The sequence below is a fragment of the Orycteropus afer genome, unplaced genomic scaffold (assembly GCF_000298275.1).
Source record: "Orycteropus afer afer isolate SDZICR_OR568_19922 unplaced genomic scaffold, OryAfe1.0 scaffold00085, whole genome shotgun sequence".
Lineage (NCBI taxonomy): Eukaryota > Metazoa > Chordata > Mammalia > Tubulidentata > Orycteropodidae > Orycteropus > Orycteropus afer.
The window spans coordinates 10,953,013-10,962,443 of NW_006921672.1; the positions used below are offsets into that span (position 1 = coordinate 10,953,013).

At 46.0% G+C, this 9,431-nt stretch overlaps 1 protein-coding gene across 1 annotated transcript in view; it reads right to left on the reverse strand.

The window, feature by feature from the left end:
- Positions 1–746: 746 nt before the first annotated feature.
- Positions 747–9,431, reverse strand: part of STAT3 (signal transducer and activator of transcription 3) — a gene marked incomplete at its 5' end in the record, with an annotated part of 27,874 nt that continues 19,189 nt past the window's right edge. The window contains 10 exons of the mRNA XM_007942158.2: positions 747–802; positions 1,776–1,888; positions 2,170–2,212; positions 5,312–5,521; positions 6,013–6,152; positions 6,262–6,356; positions 6,609–6,661; positions 7,370–7,505; positions 7,641–7,739; positions 8,492–8,575. Of these exons, the coding sequence (XP_007940349.2) occupies positions 747–802; positions 1,776–1,888; positions 2,170–2,212; positions 5,312–5,521; positions 6,013–6,152; positions 6,262–6,356; positions 6,609–6,661; positions 7,370–7,505; positions 7,641–7,739; positions 8,492–8,575 (1,029 nt within the window). The remainder of the gene's footprint in view (positions 803–1,775; positions 1,889–2,169; positions 2,213–5,311; positions 5,522–6,012; positions 6,153–6,261; positions 6,357–6,608; positions 6,662–7,369; positions 7,506–7,640; positions 7,740–8,491; positions 8,576–9,431) is intronic.

Genomic DNA, 9,431 nt, shown 5'->3' on the forward strand with positions numbered 1-9,431 from the left:
TGTTTAGGTTCTCCTTAAACTTGCCTGTTTCAAAAACAAAAGGCTAGGCCACAGCTTCAGACGTCTTTTAAAGGTTTGATCTGAAGCCCACTTCAAGATTTCTATAAGTTATCAGCCTGAAGAAAGCTCCACACCTAAAGCACCAGGGAGGCTAATAACTGAATATTCTCAACTACAGAAAAGGCTATGCCTGTAAGGGTTTTTCTTCTGCCCTTTAATTTTTTTTTTTTAATTTAAAAAGAAACCTAGGGGCTTTGATAGTCCTCTTTCCTATTTGGATGTTAGCAAGGTGAAAAGTGCAATGCCAGCAGTACGTAGCTAGAGGCAGCCTGTGACATTAGCTTATAGAGACAGGCAGAGGGGCGCCACTGGCACCAGTAGGCACTTGTCTAACAACAACAACAAAAAGCTGCTGAGAAAGAAGGACAGAGGAACAAAAAGAACACAAGACACTTCCTTTTGCTTCCTCTTGCCGCCCCCTTCCACACCCCCGATCAGTCTCAGAGAAGCGTTCTTACTCATGTTTAGGTAAAAGCATATCACCTACATTCAGTCATCTCTTTAGTTTAAAAAGTGCCCAGATTGCTGAAGATAGCAAAAGGAGGAGATTAAAAAAAAAAAAAAAGTCTGGAACCACAAAGCTAGGAGTTTCCGACGATCTGGGGTTTGGCTGTTTAAAGGGTGGTGGAACACGACACAGGTGGGTGCCTCAGATACATCTCTCTGCAGCTTCCGTTCTCAGCTCCTCACATGGGCGAGGTAGCACACTCCGAGGTCAAGTCCATTTCAAATGTGAGGGACTCTGGAGAAACAAGACAGGAAAGCCAGTTCAGTCCCCTGACCCCACATCTGGGAGGGCCCATACCTTAGCTTGGGTCACCACTGTTCTCCCACCTCCTGGCCCCAAAGGCCAAGACAAGGTCAGGTAATCCAGATGGAAACCTGCCCTCTGTTTTTTTCCCCTATTTATTTATTTAAATTGTGGCAGCATATATATAACAACATTTACCATTTCAGCCATTTTTACGTGCACAGTCCAGTGACATTATGTTCACTGTTGTGCAACCTTCCCCGATATCTGCTTCCACATTTCCTGTCCTCCGTGTTTAAAGAAGGAGCTCTAGTAGCATAGTGGTTAAACCATTCAGCTGCTAACCAAAAGGTCACTGGTTCAAACCCACCAGCCGTTCTGTGGGAGAATGATGGGGCAATCTACTTCTAAAAAGATTTACAGCCTTGGAAACCCTGTGGGACAGTTCTACTCTGTTCTATAGGGTTGCTAGGAGTCAGAATCGACTCTATGGCAGTGCGTTTCTGAGTTGTAAAGATCTAAGGCTGCCTTGTTCAGTATAGCAGCCCCACGCTACCTGACACGTGACTACTGAGTACCTGCAATGTGGCTAGTCCAAGTCAAGATATGCTGTGGGTGTAAAACTCCCATCAGCCTTCAAGGACTTAATACCAAAAAAAAAAGAAGGTAAACACATCTCATTAATTTTTTATTACTTGCTCAAATGACAGTATTTTTGATTTCTTAGGTTAAATTACCTGTACCTGCTCTGTTTCGTTGTTCTTAGAAGAAATGTGGCTACAAAACATTTTACAATGACAAATATAGCATATATTCCATTTCTACCGGAGAGCCTCCTCCTTTCTAGAACCCTGTCAAGCCTCCTTCTACCAATGGATGTGACCAGCTCCTGACTCCCAAACAAGCATCACACCCAGGCAACTGACTTCCCTCACGGGACAAAGTCTATCAACCAAATACTCACCAAACTGCCCTCCTGCTGAGGGCTCAGCACCTTCACCATTATTTCCAAACTGCATCAATGAATCTAAAGTGCGGGGGGACATCGGCAGGTCAATGGTATTGCTGCAGGTCGTTCTGTAGGAAATGGGGAGCAGCAGGAGGGGAAAGGGCCGGGTTGACAAGACACAATGGAGAAAAAAAAAAGAACAGAACACACACACACAAGCCATCAAACTCTGGTCTCCAACAGAAAAATAAAAGCTCAAGCTTTATAAACACACAAGGTCACTTTGAGTACTAAACATAGTCCAGGGGCTGCCAACCCTTCACAGGAGAACTCCAGCCCAGTGTTCTATTCCCAAGGGTAACTGAGGACATTAGAAACGGAGGCAAACTTGGGAAGGGAAGCCACTTACGGTGTCACACAGATAAACTTAGTCTTCAGGTACGGGGCAGCACCTAGGAAGGAGAAGAAAACTTGAGCTTACTGATCATGACTTGAAAGGCCATGCTGGGGGATGCTGTCAGCCACACCAGGGCTAACTGCAAACTCACTACATCCCAAAGCAGAGATTTTTTTGGAAACCACCGTCACGTTCACTCCAGTGTGACCCACCCTCCCCTCCTGTATACTATTTGATATAGTAAGTACTTAGAGCTTTGAAATTCAACTCCTTTTATAAAGTCTTCCTGACCACAGAGACCTGTCAGCATGCCCCTGTCCCTAAGCCTCAACTAGTGCCAACCTTGTGTGCATCCTCTCCCTAGAGTATGTAAACACTGGACTGCTATCTGTGGTCTCAGGATTCGGTTCTGGCCTGGTGTGTCTCTCAGATAATAACTTCTCTGCATGCAGGAAGCAGGCCTGTGTAGTCTTTGCACGGGGTCCAGCTCAGTTGGCAGTATCACTGAGTCTTTAAGAGAACATGAGACTGCTAACGTTTGTGGTTCTAGTGCCAAAGGTTATAGCTTTACTCCTGTCAACACTAATCCACCTGTATTACATTTCCAGATGCTGGTATTAGTAAATTCCCAGTTGAATAAATATATCCAACAAAAAGCAGCCTTTGTATTCAAGGCAGATTTCTTTATGGAGTAGTACAATTAACTCTGGACTAAATGACAAAAAACCTGGGCCCAGTTCTGTCTTCAGTAGCTAAGAAACCTGGGGCAAGGCACTTTCTCTCTCAAGTATAAAATAAATGGGAGGGGAAAGGAGGCGGGGCCAAGGGTCTATGATCCCTGTCTTTAAGAACTCTTGTTCTATAGTCAGAAACGCGAGGGTTGGAGTCAATGAATTTTCGATGTTAAATGCTTACATCCAGAAGTCAAGGAGCCTCAGACATACTGGCAACAAATGTGGGGATTCGGGTGAACCACATACTTAGGAGGTCTGGTGTGGGGCAGGGACGCCCAGAGAGGCAGTTAGAGAGCTTGGGGTTAACGCAGAAACTGAAGGACCAGCAAGTATAAGGAGGACCTGAGAAAAAGAATTGTAAAAGGATCTTTAGACTCCCAGCTCAGGTTATGGTTGGCCAAGAAATAGAGTAATTCAGTGCAGAATCCAAAGGACCTAGTAAGGCCGGGTGCTGGGGTCTTATAAATCCAACTGCCTTGGTCTGAGGGAAGCCAGGATGGACAGAGATGACTGAACTCCCCAGTGATCAAGGTGGCTAAGAAAACAGCGTCGCCCTGAGAAGGAGCGATAGAAGCGAAAAATAATCAAAACCAAACTGGAGTCGAACCGACTCATAGCGACCCCTCCTTGGGTTTCTGAGGCAGTATCTCTATGGAAGTAGATTGCCCAGTCTTCCCTCCGAGGAGTGACTGGTGGGTTTGAACTGCCAGCCTTCTGGTTAGCAGTCAAATGCCTTAGGCACTACGCCACCAGAGAACTAAAAGTACGAACATATGCTATAAGTGTAATTCTTCTAATTTACAAGTGGCTCGAAATCTCCCCCTCCAGCCAGAAGGAAACACTGTGTAGGCTTCTGTGGAGAATAAAGGAGGAAGGAGCTGTGTGACTCGGAGGAAGATGGTCTATCTCTGATAGAGCCTCTTGTGCAGCGACTCTCCTGACAGAGGAAGAGAGGAAACAGTCACAGACTGTTCGCCCTGAAGACTCCCATTTTAACACAGGTCATCACATATACCCCCCCACCCCGACATACATCCCCTGACTCCATCAGCACACCCACAGTAAGCTCCTCAGAGCACACTCCTTCCCCTCGACAATACCCCAGGCAGGCAAATCACTCAGGTTCTGAATTCCCTTCTCCTGATTGGCATCCTGCCCCTGAGGAAACCTGCTGCCTCCAGACAGGAAAGGACTGTGACCCCCCAAGCGCAGGAGGGCAATGGTGGCAATGGAGAAGGCAGCCTCAGATTGGGAGCTGGGATCCCCAAAGCCCCAGGAGTAAGAGGGCCAAAACTTGCATGGCAGTATCGTCTTGCAGAAGGAACAGAGTAGGTGACGGGGGCTGATAAACAGATCTCCCAACTGAAGCACGACATGGAGAGAGAGATAAGTCGCAGACAGGAAGTGAGAGTTAAACCTGCATTATGAACCAAACCCAACACCAGAAACAAGGAGAAAGGAAGGCCCGTTGTCCATCAGCTCTCATTTCTCCTTCCAAGCCCCATTCCCCACATCCCAAGAAATTCCTCACAGATAATGCCTATGAAAATGTCGAAGGGAAGTTGGTGGGTCTGCATCTGTGAGTGTGCTTCATTTGTACAAAGATAGTTTTTTTTAAATAAAACCAACTGGGGCAGGGAGCTAACCCCAAAGGATCATTTTAAAGAGCCCACAGCCAGCTCTGCAATTAATGTAAGTCAAATTACAACAAAGAATAGCAAACCATAGACTCCTGATGAGGATCTGACCAGAGAGCCCAGTGAGTCACAGCAGTAGAGACGGAACTGGAGCAGACAGAGGCCCCTCCACGCAGATGACACCCCCCAGAGAATACAGGTTTAATGTGAAGTAAGTTCTACACAGGTCATACAAACACGCATGCTCCTGCACGTGGAAACAATCATCTCACCAGCTGCACGTTCTAAAACAACTGCATGCCCCTCCTCCCAGTTTTTGTCTTCCTCTTCAAGCACTCTCCCCGACTCTGCTGTTAATCATTTCCTCCAGACAGCCTTTATTCATCCCACCTGACACTGCTCACGTTGTGTGGTGATGAGGAAAAGGAAACATGCTAGACTGAAGTTTGAGTTGCAAACCTTCCAGCATTTACTACGTAAGATCTGTGCTTTGGGGCATCCTGTTTCAGAGGAACTCTGCCCTCACTCTCTCTCTGTAGTGTTTTAGGTCTGTTTTGAATGTGTGTGTGTGTGTGGGGGAGGAGGTGTGTGTCAGGGACTGGGGAATCTGATCTCCTCTAATCCCATCAGCCACCCCCCAAAAATACTACAAAGTTCTTTCCCATAAAGAGAAATAAAGATCCTCCGGGCTATTCAGACATTACCTGTCATTCCTCCAACGTTTCTGCAATTTCCTACTTTCCCCAGAATTAAATGCCTAAAACGTGGAAAATCAACAACTACCTGGGTCAGCTTCAGGATGCTCCTGGCTCTCTGGCCGACAATACTTTCCAAATGCCTCCTCCTTAGGAATGTCAGGGTAGAGATAGACCAGCGGAGATACCAGGATGTTGGTGGCATCCATGATCTTATAGCCCATGATGATTTCAGCAAATGACATGTTGTTCAGCTGCTGTTTGGTATATGGCTCCACAGACTGGATCTGGGTCTTCCCTGTCATGAGAGAGGGGAGGGAAGGTAATGGAGCCCACGGAAAATAGTACCTGATTTACCCTTCCTCTGGGGAGACGACTTATGTCAATGCAGAGCCTGAGACCCTGAGAATCAGCCCTGGCACTACGGATATGTTCCGGCTGGCTTTTGGAGAGGCTACCCAAGTGGTTCACAGGCAACAAACATGAATAATTACTTGTGTAAGATTTATGAACAGGGTAGGAAAGAAAGGACAAAGAACAAAATTTAAATAGACAATTTCTAGGTAACCCTTAGCCACTGGAGCAAGCGAAACAAAATGGCAAGCAAATCCTTCTGCTGGAAGAAATTTAGAGAAAAGAAGAAAAAGTCTCCCAAGTGTTTTACAAGTCTGAAGCAGGACAGTCTGAGTCCATCTGTGCCCACTAGGGGGCAGCGGGTGCTGGAAACTAGCAGCAGCCATGCGGTGGCAGCAATGGCCACCAGGTGGGGTAAGTAAGGGCCCAGCTTACCGCTGATGTCCTTCTCCACCCAAGTGAAGGTAATTCCTCCTTCTTTGCTGCTTTCACTGAATCTTAGCAGGAAGGTGCCTGGGGGCTTGGTGCTCAAGATGGCCCGCTCTCGCTCCTTACTGATGAAGCCCATTATGTACCTGGAGCCAGAGAGGAGCAACGTTTGGATGTCCTGCCATCGGCCTGCTGAGAGCAGATGACTTGGTCACACACACGCACTCTCTACCAGACAGAAGAGCTTCAACCTACCCTTCGTTCCAAAGGGCTAGGATATACTTTTTCACAAGGTCAATGATATTGTCCAGCCAGACCCAGAAGGAGAAGCCCTTGCCAGCCATATTTTCCTGGAAAAAAGAATAATGGGAAAGGCAAGTCTACCACCACAGCCCCAGCCTCCTCCTTGTTAGGGACACAGTGTACCACCAAAATCCTCAAGCAGTTGTAGCTCAGGCTTGTTTACGCTGGAGCAGGTTCTACTAGCAGCTGGGCTGAGAGTTCAGGGCCTTTAGGACCAGTGTCCCCCATAGCAACCAAGAAGGTGAGCACTCCTTCTCCCTCCCAAGACAGAGCCACACAGATTTAATAAGATCACTTACTTTGCAAAATTTAGCCCATGTGATCTGACACCCTGAGTAGTTCACACCAGGCCCTAAAGTTAAAAAACAGATAAAGTAGTATAATTTTCAGTTTTGAGTCAAGATCTTCTTAGAACATACACATATATTTATCCCCCTCTGGGCAATGAGACCATTTGTTTTCACGTAGTTGAGGACTGTCACCACCATGCATGCATGTGTGTGCACGTGCGCACGCACACACACACACAAATCCCCGACCTCATAATGAGAACCCTCCTGAGTTGTCACCCACCCAGCAGATGTGGTGAGCGATGTACAACCCCCTGTTCCTCCAGCCTCCCGTGGTGGTCTTAGGGCCAGCTACACACACCAAGCTGCTGCTGTTAGAGTCACACTGGGTGGCAGCATAGAGCATATCTACTTATAGTCCAGGAAGCACATAAAACATTCTCCTAATATTTTTTTTTTCAGAAAAAAATTTCTGAAACAAGCCTACAGTTCATTGAAGATGCAACAAAGAATGTCAAGCCTTTAGCTTCACTTTCTAACATGCACTTAAAATACCTCCCTAAGGTCAGATGAAGTAGTACCCTGGAAGGGTGAGGGGAGACAGCCACCAGGAGAAAAGAAATCTGCCTCCCACCTTATAAAAAGGGTCACCAAGATGCACACTTCCTTGCTCAAGGCAGACGCTCAGTAAATATTTCCTGAATGAACAGTCCCATGGGCCCAGTTCCTTCTCTGAAGAGGACAGGAGGGAGAAGAGGTAAAATGCTGACCCAAGAGCTTCTCTGCCAGCGTAGTCAACTGCTCAATGCTCAGGCCTCGCTTGGTGGTGGAGGAGAACTGCCAGCTCAGCACTTCGGCCACTTGATCCCAGGTTCCAATTGGGGGCTTGGTGAAAAAGTTCACGTTCTATTTAAAAAATAAAACATATTTGCTAAATCAGGTGAGAGGACAGGGCTTAACGGCCCATACTAGGTACTCCAGGAACCTCCAGACATGAGAAGTCACAAGAGAACGCAGTTTCCAAGAGGATGGGACACTAACCTTGGGGTTGTTGGTCAGCATGTTGTACCATAGTATGGAAGCCCAGGCATTTGGCATCTGACAAATATTGGAGATCACCACAACGGGCAAGGAGTGCGTCTGTGGGAGAAGTAGACAATGAGCTGGAGAGGCAGACAGGTTCTCACAGCTTCCAAAATCTCTTCATCCATTTCTCACAGTGGGACTAAAAGGACATGCCATAAACCATGCTACTGCCAACTCTAGGAGAGGAGTGTGATTGAGGAGTTTGACTCTTAGAGTGGAAAGAATTCCAAACAGAGACCTTTGGGACTTGGATTGATGTTCAGATGCAATTATTAACTTGTAAACTCTGACTTGCTCAAAGCCTGACCCACATCCCTTAGGATCTCCATTTATAATACTCAGAAGACATTCTCTAAGAATTGAAGCTCTACCTTCCCATTAAACAGAGAGGTCCCAGAAATCAAGGAGTAGTATTCCTGCTTTTTCAGGTATCTTAGTTGAAAGGTTGACAAAGGTGGGAAAAGATATTTTAAATGCCATGATTTTCTGCACACTAGAAAACACTAACTGCATAAAGACTATTTTGCTGAAACTTGATAAAGTCACTCATAATCGATTTCTAAATACAGATTTTCTTATCAAGTTTGGTTAACATTGAGTGTTCAGGTAATGTACCTTCTAAGCACTCAAGAAAGACTTTATTCTCAGCTGGGATGCCGGGGATATTTTGGAGAAAAGGCCAAAGAACACAGTGCTCAGCCAACAGTCATCACTCCACCTTCACTAGTAACAATTCCAATGTTGAGTTCTTGTCCACAACACCCCTGCACACGGCCCTACCCCTGCAGCTCTGCTGCAGAACTCACCTCCAGGTCGATTTTGAGGCCTTGGTGATATACCTCCGTCTCGAAGGTGATCAGGTGCAGCTCCTCAGTCACAATCAGGGAGGCCTATGATAACAAAAAGGACACTCTCCTACTCAGAGCACAGCATCAAATACCAAGAGCTGCAGCCAAGGGCAGTGATGGCCACAGCCTTACCACGCTAAGAAGGGTAAGCAACCTGGCTGCCATGGAAACTCGATCAACCGCACGACTCGACCATGGGATCTCTTCAACACTAACTTTCTCCAATGCTATGATCCTCTACGCTAGTATTTTTATTTAAAATATTAAATAGATCTACCACATTACTTCTAAAGAAAACAATGAACACCTGTGTACCTACCTACCATTCCATTTAAGAAATAGACCATTACTACTGAAATTCTTTTCCCAACCCTACTACCCACCCCTTCGCCCTCAGAAGTAACTGCCATTTTGCCTTTTGGGTTTATGATTTCCTTACCTGCCTTGACAATTTACCACACTTGTATCCCTAAACATTGTATGCATTATTTAGTTCAGGATGTCTGTGAACATTTTATGTATAGAATCAGACTCCTTACTCTTCTGTGACTTACTGATCATACAGTATGAAATGCATCCATATGGTTGTGGGCATCCATAATGTATTCCTTCTCATAGCTGTAGGGTATTCCATCATATAACTAACTACAAAACACTTAATCCATTTCAGAAAACACTTAATCCATTTCAGTGTTAATGGGTATTTATTGGTTGTATTTAGGGCTTGAACACAGGCTGCTGAGAACATTTTGTACATGTCTCCTGGTGCACACTTGTAAAGATTTTTCCATTGTGAAGTCCTGGGAGCAGCACTGCTGAGTTATAGTTGTTGTTAAGTGCCGTCGAGTCGTTTCCGACTCATAGTGACCCCATGCACAGCAGAACGAAACACTGCCCA